This window comes from Pseudophryne corroboree, chromosome 4 (genome assembly GCF_028390025.1).
Source record: "Pseudophryne corroboree isolate aPseCor3 chromosome 4, aPseCor3.hap2, whole genome shotgun sequence".
NCBI classification, from domain to species: Eukaryota; Metazoa; Chordata; class Amphibia; order Anura; family Myobatrachidae; genus Pseudophryne; species Pseudophryne corroboree.
Genome location: NC_086447.1, coordinates 779,551,925 through 779,567,047, shown reverse-complemented (window position 1 = coordinate 779,567,047; position 15,123 = coordinate 779,551,925). Strand labels below are relative to the sequence as shown.

Genomic DNA, 15,123 nt, shown 5'->3' with positions numbered 1-15,123 from the left:
CAACACTTGTTGTTAATTTAAAACTGTTTGGACAACTTTGTAGTGTTTGGTACCTTGCGGTACTTGGAGGTGAAAGTATTTCCCGATTGACCAAAGGCACCAGTTATTTATTATCTTTTATTTTTTGTGTTATTTTTAAAGTTTATATTGCCTATTTTAATGTTAATGGATATATCTTTTTAAGATACAATAAATTTGTATATTTTTTGGATATCCACTGCTTTTTATCCACATATCTGATCTATACTGGTGGTTACCAGTGAAAATCCAGGCCTCCACCAGCAGCAAAAGAAACCTTTCAAGGAACATAGGGCACTGTTGGAAGGTGAGTGCCTGTTTTGAGGGACGGGGTTGTGGTGATCTCGTTACTGAGGAATAAGGGTGTATGAAGAGAACATCCAAAGAAACCTTTTGATGTACATATCCCACTCGTAGGAGGTTAGTCAAAAGGTGCGAACCTTGGAAAAACCGTGGAGTGGAAAAGATTGAGGAATTTTTGGTGATCCAAGAAATTTGAACAGAATTACCAAGACTGAGATCAATCTATATTGGTTGACTAATAACCTGTAGCGCTTGTGAACCACCCCACATTTTGTATTGTATCCAGCTCCCACAACCAGCTATTTTCCTGTACTCAGATCCCTGCCATAAGATCTCCTCCGGTCTGGAGTACAGGAATCATAACAATAGATATATATATATATGTCTGACAGCATTTTTGTGTGTATATAGGTGTATGACTGTGTGTATGTGTGTGACAAGGTTGTACAGGTTGAGTCTCCCTTATCCAAAATGCTTGGGACCAGAGGTATTTTGGATATGGGATTTTTCCGTATTTTGGAATAATTGCATACCATAATGAGATATCATGGTGATTAGACCTAAATCTAAGCACAGAATACATTTATGTTACATATACACCTTATACACACAGCCTGAAGGTATTTCTAGCCAATATTTTTTATAAATTTGTGCATTAAACAAAGTGTGTCTACATTTACACAATTCATTTATGTTTCATATACACCTTATACACACAGCCTGAAGGTCATTTAATACAATATTTTTAATAACTTTGTGTATTAAACAAAGTTTGTGTACATTGAGTCATCAAAAAACAAAGGTTTCACTATCTCACTCTCACTCAAAAAAGTCCGTATTTCGGAATATTCCGTATTTCGGAATATTTGGATATGGGATACTCAACCTGTATAAAGGTGCCACTCTATATATATGTATATACTGTAGGTGTTTTACTGTATATATATATGTGTGACTATGTAAGTGACAGTATGTATGTTTGTATGTATTTATTTGTATGATTGTGTGTGAAAGTATGTACGCATATATCTGTATCAGTGTGTGACCGTACGTATCAATGTGTGTAACTGTATGTATGATTGTATGTCTGTGTGTGACTATGTATGTTTGTGACTGTATAAATGTATGTGTATGACTATGTAGGTATGTATGTATGTATGTATGTATGTGTATCGGTGTTTGACAGTGTGTATGTAAGGGTGTGACTGTATGTATGTGTATATGTGTGGACTGTAGTGTCCTGCTGGAAGGAAAAGCAGGGAGGGAACGCTTTCCCCTTCTATTCCCACGAGGCAGGGTCCAGCCCAGCAACTGTGAAAGGGATATACACAACCGCCGCGTAACATAAAATGGAGGCGTGATTTGCGACCACATCCCTTTTTCATGTACATGCTCAAGAGAACCTTGTCTCAGAGATCCTCAGTTCCGATACGTTTCTGACATTTTTACATTACATCTATTTCCACATGGACATTTATACTAATCATTTTATTTACATAGCGCTCTTTCTCCAACAGGAATCAAGGTGCTTTACAAACATCAAAAACAATGCACATAATAAAGCAATAGACAAGCCACACAAACATAAAAAAAAGAAAACATAGAGCACACAGTCAGCAAAATGCAGGATTGGTGTAGGCATTTTGGGTAATAGCTTCCGCGCGTTGTGTATTCCACCCTCACAAGGTACCAAGTGAGGCAGCAGTCTTGGGTGCACCATGTAGGATTACCCTTGGTGGAATAGTCCACCCCTAGAAGAGATGACTCAAAATGCGGTGACTGCAGCATCCTAACACTCAGAGTAGTGTCCCAACAAAACTGTCAGGTCCATGTATTTTTCATCCCATCCTCAAGCGTACAAGATGAGGCAGCCATGTTGGGCACACTACGAAGGTTACACTGTGGGAGATGAGCCATATAAGGGCCCAATACATGTATGGAAAACTGACATCTGTGTTATAGTATGATGTACCCTGTACGGAAGGATCCACATGAAGTACATCCTGCCCACAGAGGAACTATCCGAGGCAACCACCTGGGATGCACTGTGTAGGGTGCCGCTGGCAGGGCGTGCAATCAGTATGACTGCAACATTTGTTGCAATTATAAAGTAGATCTCATAGCCCAACTCACCTAATAGGAATGCAGAAAATCTTTAAGTTTGGGAATACTATGAAAGCCCTTAATATAAAGTGGCTTACAGTTTAGGTCTATTGGGTTTTTATTAAGAATATTACAGAAATAATATATATGTGTATATATAATAGCTTACGGTTCAATATGAACAGTGTGTTCTCCAGGTCCTGGTGTAGCACTGGTCCCATCAAAGCTGTCTGAGAAACATATAGTATGATATAAGTTACTTAATAGTTTTCCGGGGCATAACAAAATCTGTGGACCTCATACTGAAATTTGGAATGAGCATGGTAATGTTGGTTAGTCAGCTTCAGAGGCCACCACTCTGCTTGTCTGGGCCTGCGCAGGTGGTAGAGCAAGGGATTCTGGAACTATAGACCAGCATGACCGGGTTCCCCTGACTGTAGTACCTGCAGCAGAAGCATAGCCATAAATTAGCCTTCCCTATTATTCAATACTTTCTGTTCTTCCACAGTATCCGAGAGATTCACAAATTGTTTTCCTCCTGGAAGCCCGGAAGAGTAGGCCACCTCCTGTAACCCGCCCATTTCCCCAGAGGTGGCTGAAGGCTTAATGATGCCATTTGCATCATCGTAGCCCCTCTTCCATTGCCTGAGAACACAAATCACTCCATTTTGCAGCAAGGAGCATAAAACATGTCACCATACCTCCCACACAATTCTCTCTAGGATGACAATGTAGATGAGTATGAATAGTACTACTGTATATTAGACAGTTGTGTGACCAGTTACAGCTTTCCCTAGCAAAATATGGATATGCAGAGCAGATAAGTGCACATGCCATATACACACAGAGAAGTAAGACATTTTGTTAGTAAAATCAGTATTTCTGCGAATGCAGCCTACTAATTTACTAGCAACCAGTGATATCTCTGTGATATATGTTGTGTCTGAATCAATATTTTTTAGAACGTGACAAATCATATTGCTGCTCTATAAAAGGTCTCTGTGGGGTCCTGGATTTGTATCAAATGGATAGGCTGCATTCTGAAGACCGCTGGTCCTGTTCACTAAATGGCTGCCACTGCAGCATATAGGAGACTATTTTAGGAACACATTTAACTCCCTTTCCTGCCACCATTTTGAATATTATTGCATCCATGAAGAACTAATAAAAAAAATTTTTATTTACAGTTTAGTTTTAAAGTGTGTAAACATGTATATGGCATCAAGCTATCTACCAATGGCCCTTGCTTCTTTTTGGTGCCAAATAAGTACAACGGTCAGATAATTATATCTCCCTAAATCATGTTAGTTTACATGCATAAGACCTCTGAATTCCAGCAATTAGGAATCTTGAATTTTTTGGTACAAACAGGATACATAGGGGGTCATTCCGAGTTGATCGCTCGCTAGCAGTTTTTAGTAGCGGTGCAAACGCATTACCGCTGCCCACTGGGGAGTGTATTTTCGCTTTGCAGAAGTGCGAACGCTTGTGCAGCAGAGCGCCTGCAAAAAAATTTTGTGCAAAACAAGACTAGCCCTGTAGTTACTCTTCGTGTGCGACTGTGTGTTGATTCTAACGATGGTGGGACGGCTTTTGACGTCACACACTCGCCCAGCGTTCGCCCAGGCACGCCTGTGTTTTCCCAGACACGCATGCGTTTTTCAAAGCACTCCCTAAAAACGGTGGGTTGACACCCAGAAATGCCCACTTCATGTCAATCTTCCTGCGCTGTGCCGTGCGACTGAAAGCTTCGCTAGAACCTGTGCAAAACCACAAAGGACTTTGTACCCGTACGTCGCGCGTGCGCACTGCGGTGCATACACATGCGCAGAAATGCTGATTTTTAGCCTGATCGATGCGCTGCGAACAACGGCTGCTAGCGATCAACTCGGAATGACCCCCATAGCACGGTATCCAATTAGCAGTGGTAATTTACCACGGCTAATTGACTCATCTAGGGCTATCCTATAAGCCCCAATGCTGGCACTTTTCTGGGCTTTTGTTAAGTAACCATTTTTTCTGCCACAAAAACACATAGGTCCGTGGCTTTTCACGGATCCTATGTGTTTCCTTGTGAAAATGGGTAATTGGTCGCACAATGGCTGTATTTGTATAACCTGATAATGACCAGCGGGCAAAAGCCACAATAAAAGCCCATTTTTTTTGTGCAACCAATTACCACAGCTAATAGAATATTCGCCATAGAGTCACTGTAATTATTAATTTTATATCTTATAACATTTGTCTACCACAACCAGCTACTTTGTACAGAGCAGCCTTCATGCACATTAATTTAGAAAATATAATACTTACTAGGTCGACAAAGCAGCACCCTTGGTGTGGGTGTCAGAGGGGTGAGCGGGAGGTGTGCGTTGTGAACAGCTGTGATGACGCTGCTGAAAAGGCCAGATCCCTGCCGCACAGGACTGAGCATAGGAGGTGGAGTGTAAGTGGGCGTCTCCTCAGTTCCAAGCAGCAAGGGGTCCCCCATGAAACATGGGGAGCGGAGCTGGCTTTGGTACAATGTTGCCCCTGAGTAAGTTGCACAGAAGGAAGGGGGAGGTATGAATAGTGGTTCAGGTCTGTGGCGATACTTTCTCCTTTCCTGCTGAGGTTTGGTGCTTTCTGCCGCTTTGCCCAATTTCGGACCAGGGCGGTGAAGTTTTCTGAACATTTCCTAAATGATAATAGTTGACAATATTTACAAACTGATGTTCCTGTAAATTATATAACATAATTTCCCTCATTACTTTCCAACATTGTGAAATGGATTGTGTGTGTTCGTGTGTGTTTTACATTTGTGTGGTTTACTAGGACACAAGAAGGTATATCTTAGCTATTAGTGACCTTTAACCACTGCTTAACTACAACCTCCTGTATATTCACTTCTAGTTTGCGGAGAAGTCCCGGAGCAGAAAGCAGTTGCGCATCTTGTAATGTCCTGGACTTTTTTACTAAATGAGTGATAAGAATATTGCAGCACATACAGTACATGGCCAAAAGTATGTGGACTCCCAAAAATAATACCCATATGCGCAATCCCGTTCTGTCCCGTGTCCCCTCTGCTCTTATGACAGACCCCTTCAAAGTCTAAAAGCTACGTTTTACTCCGCCACTACCAACAATTGGCATTGCGCATGATAATCGAAGGCTTGGGTTCGGCAGATCAGCCATGGAAACCCAACTCTTGAAGCTCATGGCAAACAGGTCTTGTGCTGACATTGCTGCCACAGGCAGTCTGGAACCCAATGGTGAGTGTTGCGCTCGGGGGCAGACTATTTTTACTTCATCACTCGGCAGCCTCGTTCTGTCAGCTTCTGTGGCCTACTGCTTTGATAATTGGGGAGGTACGGATGGTGTAATGCTTAGCATTACCGCCTCACAGTACTGAGGTCATGGGTTCGATTTCCATCATGGCCCTAACTGTGTGGAGTTTGTATATTCTCCCCGTACTTGCGTGGGTTTCCTCAGGTTCTCCGGTTTCCTCCCACAATCCAAAAATATACTGGTAGTTAAAATGGCTCCCCACAAAATTAACCCTAGCGTGAATGTGTCTGCGTGTACATGTTATAGGGACTATAGAGTGTAAGCTCCACTGGGGCACGGACTGATGTGAATGGCCAAGTATTATCTGTAAAGCGCTGCAGAATATATGTGTGCACTATATAAATAACTGGTAATAATAATACTGCTTTGCAGCTGAACAGTCATTGCTCCTGCCCGCCTCCACTTCACAATAGCAGCATTCAATTCCAGGTAACCAGAGCAGCACTAGCAGGGCAGAAACTTGATGAAGTGGCCTGTTGGAAAGGTGGAACGTTATGACAGTGCCATGTTGAAAGTCAGAGCTCACCAGTACAGCTCACTAGCTCACTGACTATGCAGATTGCATGGCTCAATACATGGTTTTATTACCTGTAAGCAATGGCTGTGGCTGGAATTCCCAAACAGACTTATCAGTAGGGGTATCCACATATATTTGCCCATGCCGTGTATGTTAGCCATTAGGGAAAGGTTAAATACAGTCCAACATTTTCTATTATACAAGCCAATGCAAGAGCTTGCAGGAGAATATGTTGCATAATACACCTGTGCCAGCAGCTGGGAAAACCTGAAAACCAGGAAGGCAACTTTTTGTTCTGATTATGCTGCCACTGCTCTGCTTAATGTGAGCATCTCTAATAGCCACTGGGAGAAGCATTTTGTGAAATCAATCACCTAAGTTTACACTGAGCAGAAATCACGCTTAACTGCAAACCATAACTAAGACAGCTTGTAAAGACTTCTGGCAATCAATACTACATGGATAATCATTACACATTTTAGGGATGGGTTTATATCTGTGTTTATATTGCTTTATTAAATATGGAAGGTTCTCCATGCCAGAGGAACTGAAAATTAAGGTTCTCGCTTTAAACTAGCCTTCCTTCCCCATAGGCTTATGTCTGTTGCGGGGTCTCCTGCGTTAGGACTGCTTACCCTGCTTCTGCTTGAGCAGACGGCAGCAGCTGTTTCTTCAGCCCCACAGGAATGGGCGGGGGCTCTTCCCACTGACAAGTATTAAACTTTTACCTGTCAGCTCCACCTTTAAAGCACCACAGAACGGCAACCCAGGGGTCAGAAGAGAGGTCCCAGGGAAGAGACCCCAACAAGGACTTTACTCATGTTAAGGTACATAGTCTATTGGGTGATGTACTTTTTAATCTATATATCATTGGAGAGCCTTTGAAAATGCATCAACACAAAGACCATTAATGCAACAATACAGGGGGGAATTCAATTGTTTGAAAAGTAGGTTAGGTGTCTATTTTTTCCTGTCTATTAGATAGGAAAAACAGATTTTCATCTAAGGCCGATCTTGAGAAAGACCCGAGGGAGGGTCGGAACGGGGGGATGCCTATAAGCTGATCCTTGGATGCCGCCGGGTGGACGCAGTAAAGACGGAGCAGCACGATTGTGAGGTGGATTCCCGGAGCTGCAGCCTGGGGGAGCCTTGTGCATACACCTGCTCATTAAGTACTGTCTGTTGCCAGTTCTTCCTTGGACACTGGTAATTTGCCACCCGATCGGTCCACAAAGGATTTTATTTATGTTGTATATTTGTGTGGTGTCATTAAATGTTTTAAACGAGCTACACTATATATCTCCCTTTCTGTTTTCCCCGAGCCACACTGCTGTCTGTGTAAGGGAATAGGAGATTCTTGTTGAAGAGAGGACTTATAGTTGTCCTACCTTACAGATCACTTGAATATTGTTCCAGCGCTGGTGATAGCGATTTTTCCTTCTTTTGTGTGAAACTGTCATTACAGTGGAGGTAGAGGAAAGCCTCTTTTGAATTAATTGGTTACACTAGCTGCTTCCATACGCGCACAGTACCTCTAATCAACTTTTGTCACATTACAGGAAAAAACAGATACCCAACTGACTTTTCAAAAAATTGAAACCCCCCCACAAGGTCTCAGTTGCTGTTGGAGCCTAAAATAAACATGCACAAGGTGAGCAGACTTTTTAAAATATATATTATTACTATTATTATTATTATTATTATTATTATTAAAAAATCCAGAATAAGAATAAATTCTATAGAACTGACAACATAGGAAATGGCTTTACAAGGGTCCAGCAAACAGCAAGAGAGGATAAACACAGCAACAGAGAAGCAGACAGAGACGAGCACTCACAGAAGGTGCGCATGAGCTGACCGTCGTTGGAGTGGACGGTGGGGAGTAAGTCATCCTGGTTAAGATGGGCATTTCGTCATCGGACACGCTGCAATCCGGCTGATCTGCTGGGCAGTTTAGCTGTGCAATAGGCTCAGGTGGCGCAAGCGTTACAGGCACAGAGACAGGCATGACGATGGGGGTGAGGTTTTCCTCCTCACTTTCCTCCTGCACAGATAATTACACACTTTCAGCCTCAATTACCCATTATCCCGGCACTAACAACGGAAGGTAAACTGCATAGAGGGGCTGATTCTGAGTCTAACACATTTGTGACCACTATTGCAGAAGTTCTCAAGGCACCCCAACAGTCCAGGTTTTAAGTTTAGCCATGCTTGGCCACAGGTGACTTCATTAGCACCTCAGTCAATTTGATTTAACCATCTGTGCTGAGCCATGGTTATACCTAAAACCTGGACCGTTGGGGTGCTTTGAGGGCCGCGTTTGAGAATCTCTGTGCTATTGCATCCAGCTGCGGCAGCCTACAGCCTAGGTAATGATAATGTAGGTATACGCCCAACTATGTGAGCATCTGCATGTCCACATACATTCACGCCGCCCTCTGTTTTTCCATCCCCAGGCGCAATAGTCATCATTATTATCAGCACGGTGAGTGCTATAGATCTGAAACAGGTGTCTCAACTGCGCCCACACATCTCAAACAAGCATGGAAGTCGGGTTGCACAGCCATGACACTCCCATGAGACGCTGATGCCCAGAAATGCCTATTTTATGTTATGCTCTGACCACTACGTGATTCGGACAGAGCTAGCTGCAAGTGTGCACGCAGCGTGTAACGAATGCACAGTCCTCATGTCTACCGCAGTCAGCGAGATGTGTCCATTTCTGCAGATGTATCGTACTCAGAATCAGCCCACAGCCTTCCTATAAAGATCAGAGGGGAGATGTGTCAAGCCTTGGCGAGAGATAACGTGGAGTAGTTGCTCAAACCAACCTATAAGCATATGTAATTTCAAAGACTGTGCTAGATCCATGACAGTGAGAAGCCGATTGGTTCCTTTGCACAACTTCTCCACTTTATCTCTTCTGAAGGCTTGATCCACCTCCCCCTAGTTCACTGTTCAACATTCATAATGGAGAAGAGTGATGATTCCTGTCCTAACTGGATTAGAGGTAAAACACCTTAGCCTATAGACAGGAGGGGAAGAGTTTATTGCAGTGAACTGTGCACCATGGTTAAGGATTAAAGGGGTTGCCCACCTTCTGGTGACTTTAATGCCTTGACTTGCATATGCTCTCGTACAACTGTTACTTAAGGGCTCATTTATCAACGAATGATAAAACTTCTTGAGAGGGAATAAACTTGTTGCGTATGGTATCAGGTGCTCCAGCCAATCAGCTCCCAACTGTCATGTGTTTGACTAATAACAGTTGGGAGCTGATTGGCTGGAGCACCATTAATCATACGCACCAAGTATTATCATTCACAATGTTTTATCACTTGTTGATAAATGAGGGGCAGATTTATTAAGCCTGGTGAAGTGATAAAGTGGAAGGTGACAACGCACCAGCCAGTCGGCTCCTAACTGTCATTTTTCAAACCCAGCCTGTAACATGGAAGTTAGGAGGTGATTGGCTGGTGCGTTATCACCTTCCACTTTATCACTTCACCAAGCTTAATAAATCTGCCCCACAGCCTCTAAATGCCATACTTTTTTATGTTTTGTAACTTCCCACTTTACTTTTTAAATAGCCTATCAATGAGTCTTTTCCCACTCCCTGGAGTAACACACAGCTCCGGTGGGCTCTCTGTATTAAATATTAATAATAATAATTATTATTAATATTATTAATATTAATAATAAAAATATTATTCTAATAAAATAACAAATCTATGTAGGAGTTGGTGAATGCACAATACTTTAAAGTAACAAACATAGGGTGTGATTCTGAAACACAGGCAATCTGAGTGCGGCTGCATCTCGTGATTCATCCAACTGCACATGCGCTGTAGCCGACATACACAACGTGGAGCAGCTATGATTGATTTTCAAACATACAAATCTCAGTCGCTTCTCACGGATGGCAGACTGGGCCTTACTGAGTGGCAACTGGACAGCAGTGAGGCTGCACCTGTATTAGAAGCATACCATGGGCGTGTTGATAGAATTGCGAGTTAATCTGAGCTGTGTGTATCGATTGTGGACACCCTTTTCAGTAATAGTTTCTATACCGAGCATGGGGTAGGTGTAAGTGCCATTACGGCTGGGGGCAAGGCGATCGCATAGATATGTAAACTCAGATTACGGGTGGATACTCACATGGGAATTACAATCATCCACAATTGTGCCACCCATTTCATGTGACTTTGAATCAGGGCCATAGAGAACAAGGTTACAGGGAAAGAAGCCTAAACTATCAATTATCAGTAACAATAATTAAAATCCCTTTAAAAAAGACAACGAGAAATCTGACCAGATAAAAGGTTGTGACAAATATGTATTGTATGACTGGATAGTGGAAAGTGATTTGTGCGCAGCAAAAGCCATGAGAAGCAGCGCAAACCTTAAGACTCAGAACAGCACCTTTTTGTAGTGACAGTCACCTGAAGTTGGAAAATACATGCAAGTGAAGGATACATGCAGTGAAAACATTGCATGCCATGGCGCACACACTACTGCAATAAAGTCTGGCTTACCTTGAGGCCTCTTGCGACAAGGGATCTGGATAATCTCAATACCTTCCAGACTAAACCTACTTAGCTAAAGAAACTTATCACTTACAGGTTCTTTTGAATCCACCTCAGCCACTTGCTATTTCTGTGTCCTGACCCAATGGATGTATTTAATATACCGGCTGTCAGGATCCCGGTGTTCAGGTTCCTGACGCCGGAATCCTGATACCCAGTAAAATGGCAGCTGTCAGAATACCGATTGCCCCCCTGGTGTTCCCATTTGGGTGGTCGGTCCACGCCACCACCTGAGAGAGAATAGAACCAGTCGTCACCAGGCCCGAAGCGCGGCGAGCGGACTCGCTGCACAGGCTGCCGGTACTATGGCGGGCGGGATGCCGCCGTCGGGATCCTGACAGCCGGCATCTCGTCAGCCAGTATACCGTATCCAACCCTGACCCAATTCTTTCAGTGCAGAACATTTCAAAATACTGATCATATTCTGACAAGCAGGCATCGGAATAGTAAATGAGAACAATATAAGAAACCATAAAAGTGCATTAACATTATTACAATTACTCCTGGCACAAGACTTTATACTAAGAAAAAAGAGTCAGCTAATAAGCTGGATATACAAGTTCTACAAGACACCTGTCTGTATGTATAACAGTATATAAATGCAATGTCTTAGCAAACATAAGATACAATGGCATTTACAGAAAGCAAAGCAAAGAGCAAGCAAGCATTATATTAACCACTCCAGTGCCAGGATGAGCAATGAGGATGTTTATTTGTGGACTCTTCGGCACCAGCACTGAAGAGGTTAAGGGATATGAGCAGAAGATAGGATCTGTGGTTACCTGTTTCAGGGTTGTGGCTGTTCTCACCCCGCCATGTGACCTCAAGTGGCCGTTCAGAGCTGGGAGGCTCTTGAATTCTTTGAAGCACACTGAGCATGTGAGCCGACTTTTGGATTCCGGACGGTCTGTGTACAACCTGCTTGACCCATTTAAAAACAGTTGAAAATTATTTTTCCAAACCTACCTCCCTGTTTTGTACTGTTATCTCAGTATTTATCAAAGTTGTCCACCTCCCATATACTTTGCCATTTTATATATGCCAGCCTCCCTGCATCCTTTATTAAATAACTTGCTTTATATGTCGGCCTGCCATCCACGTAAATAAATCATCAGACATTTATCTGGCTATACCATGAATACAAAGCTGGATCATATACAATGGATAGTTTGGATGGTGTGGTATACTAAAATACCAAACCTTAAGAACTTTATAATGAGATAAAGGGATAAATGTAATAATGTACAAAAAGCTGGAGGTGCCAGAGTATGTGTGAGAATGCCTACATTTTTTTAAAGCGGCAATAATTTACAAGGCAAAACCAGATTGCTTTTGCTTTGCAAACTATTGCCGCTTTAAAAATATGACTATTCTCGCACAAACTCCAGCAACTTCAGCTCCTTGCACCCTATGATGTTTATCCCAAAGTCTTTACTGCAATTGGGGTTTCAATGTATAGAAATTGTCTAGATAGACAGTTAATAGGTCAACACTGTATGGTCGACAGTCAAAAGTTAGACAGGGTCAAACGTTGGTCATGTTCAAAAGTTAGACAGGGTCAAAAGGTCGACATGAAAAAAGGTCAACACACAAATGGTTGACACATATTTAAAAAAAATGTTTTTACAACTTTTGCTGCATTTACTATCCCTGTCACAAACTATTACCTTTAGCAACCTTGTGGCGAGCGAACTGGAGCAAGCCACCAAGCCCGAAGTATGGCGAGCGAACACATTTCAACAAATATGGGGGGAAAAAATGTAAAAACACAAAATAACACCCCCAAAATTTTTTCTTTTTTGTGTTGACCTGTTGTCACTGTCTATCTTTTGACCCTGTCGGCCTTTTGACTGTCTAACTCAGCGGTTCCCAAACTGTGTGCCGTGGCTCCCTGTGGTGCGTCGGGACACTTGCAGGGGTGCCCTGGGTTGGTGGTCCAGGACCAATTCAAATTATCTATGGTCAATATAATAGGCAAAACCAGTGCTGCTGGCTGCCAGTCATAAAATATGTGGCCAAACAGAAGCAAATCTTGTCCCTCACCACACAACTGACCCTAAGGATGACATATAAACGCGATCTACCGATCTACTTAATGTAATATTTCTTTCTAAATTTCTCAATACGAAATTTTTGGCCTAGGGATGCCGTGAAAAAAATTCTGATATTCTAGGGAGCCGTGATTCAAAAAAGTTTGGAAACCACTGGTCTAACTTTTGACCTTGCCAAACTTTTGGCCATGTCTAACGTTTGACTCTCTGGGGGATATTCAAGTGTTTGAAAAGTCGGTTGGGTGTCTGTTTTTTCCTGTCTATTAGATAGGAAAAAACAGACACCCAACTGACTTTTCAAACAATTGAATACCCCCCTCTGAGTTTTGACTAGATTGCTTAGAAGTTAAGCATGGATCTCTCCGTGTGTATACTCCCCCCCCTCCCCCCCCCCCACCCCTCGCTCAGCATACGTCGCGCTGTGTGCTGAGCGGGGAGAGATGTGTGCTGATCGGTCACTGATCAATAGCTCAGCACACATCTCTCCCTGTGTGTACGGGGCTTAACTTTTGACTTTCTAACTTTTGACCCTGTTGAAACTAACTTTACCCTGTTGACCTCATGGTGTAGACCTCATGACTGTCTATCTTTTTAATGTCTATCTTCTGTACCATGCCCCTGAAATTGCAGGAGAACAATAAAGTAATTCACTTAGTCAAAGGTAAAGGATGAACTAACACAAACCAATGAATTATTACAGTCAAACACAAATTGGGCAAGCCTTTCAATTTAGAGCAGGGGTATTTAACATGCGGTCCTCTAGCTACTGTGGAACTACATATCCCAGGAGGCCCTGCAACAGTTTTGCCATTAGGGCATGCTGGAATGTGAAGTTCCACAACAGCTGGAGGGCTGCATGTTGCATACCTCTGATTTAGAGCTTTATAATAGATTTTAAAGCAAACTTTTATACAATATTGCAGGTAGAAAGCAATTACTACGTCTTGCTAAGTCGCCTGGTCATAACCTGATTCCCGAGGTTTATTACTGTCTAATAAACTAATAAGCAATATCAGAAAAAGTGCCCAAACTAGTCCAGGCAGAAAATCTATCCTTTTTTTTCCCCACTCAATTTTAAAACGGAGATTTATGGTAAGAACTTACCTTTGCTAAATCTCTTTCTGCGAGGTACACTGGGTTCCACAGGGATAACATCGGGGTGTAGAGTTGGATCTTGATCCGAGGCACCAACAGGCTAAAGCTTTGACTATTCCCAAGATGCACAGCGCCGCCTCCTCTATAACCCTGCCTCCGTGCACAGGAGCTCAGTTTTGTTAACCAGTCCAATGCAGTAGCAGGTAAAAGAGACGACAACCGTTAGTAGCCACATACACCACATTCTCACGACAGGAGAAGGTATCAGCGGCTAATGCCATACAAACCCAAAGAAGCTAAGTGTGTCAGGGTGGGCGCCCTGTGGAACCCAGTGTACCTCGCAAAAAGAGATTTAACAAAGGTAAGTTCTTACCATAAATCTCCTTTTCTGCAGCGGGGTAAACTGGGGTTCCACAGGGATAACATCGGGGATGTCCTAAAGCAGTACCTCATGGGAGGGGACACACTGTAGCGGGCACAAGAACCCGGCGTCCAAAGGAGGCATCCTGGGAGGTGGAAGTATCGAAGGCATGGAACCTTATGAACATGTTCACTGAGGACCACGTAGCCGCCTTACACAATTGTTCAAGGGTCGCACCACGGCGAGCCGCCCAAGAAGGTCCAACAAACCGAGTAGAAAGGGCTTTGATGGTAGCAGGAGCTGGAAGGCCAGCCTGTACATAAGCATGTGCAATCACCCTTCTAATCCATCTGGCCAAGGTCTGCTTGTTAGCAGGCCAGCCACGTTTGTAAAAACCAAAAAGGACAAAGAGGGAATCAGATCTCCTAAGAGAAGCTGTCCTCTTCACATAAATACGGAGAGCCCGTACCACATCCAAAGACCGCTCTTTGGAGGATAAACCTGGAGAGGTGAAGGCCGGAACCACAATCTCTTCATTAAGGTGGAAAGATGACACCACATTAGGCAGGGGTCTGGGACTCAGGGTCGACAACAAAAATGTCGACACACCTTAGGTCGACGCCAATTGTTCGACACACCTTAGGTCGACATGGACAAAAGGTCGACATGGACAAAAGGTCAACAGGAGCAAGGTCGACATGGAAAAAGGTCGACATGAGTTTTTTATGTTTTTTTGGTGTCGTTTTCTTCGTAGAGTGACCG

At 43.1% G+C, this 15,123-nt stretch overlaps 1 protein-coding gene across 5 annotated transcripts in view; it reads right to left on the bottom strand.

Moving 5' to 3' along the window:
- Window positions 1-15,123, bottom strand: part of TRERF1 (transcriptional regulating factor 1) — a 366,725-nt gene that overhangs the window by 91,635 nt on the left and 259,967 nt on the right. For 3 of the 5 annotated variants that reach the window (XM_063918300.1, XM_063918302.1, XM_063918301.1), the window contains 4 exons: window positions 11,637-11,775; window positions 8,106-8,312; window positions 4,738-5,101; window positions 2,594-2,654 (listed from right to left, as the gene is read on the bottom strand). In XM_063918300.1, coding sequence (XP_063774370.1) covers window positions 2,594-2,654; window positions 4,738-5,101; window positions 8,106-8,312; window positions 11,637-11,775 — 771 coding nt within the window. The remainder of the gene's footprint in view (window positions 1-2,593; window positions 2,655-4,737; window positions 5,102-8,105; window positions 8,313-11,636; window positions 11,776-15,123) is intronic. The other 2 variants (XM_063918303.1, XM_063918304.1) reach the window with 2 other exon arrangements.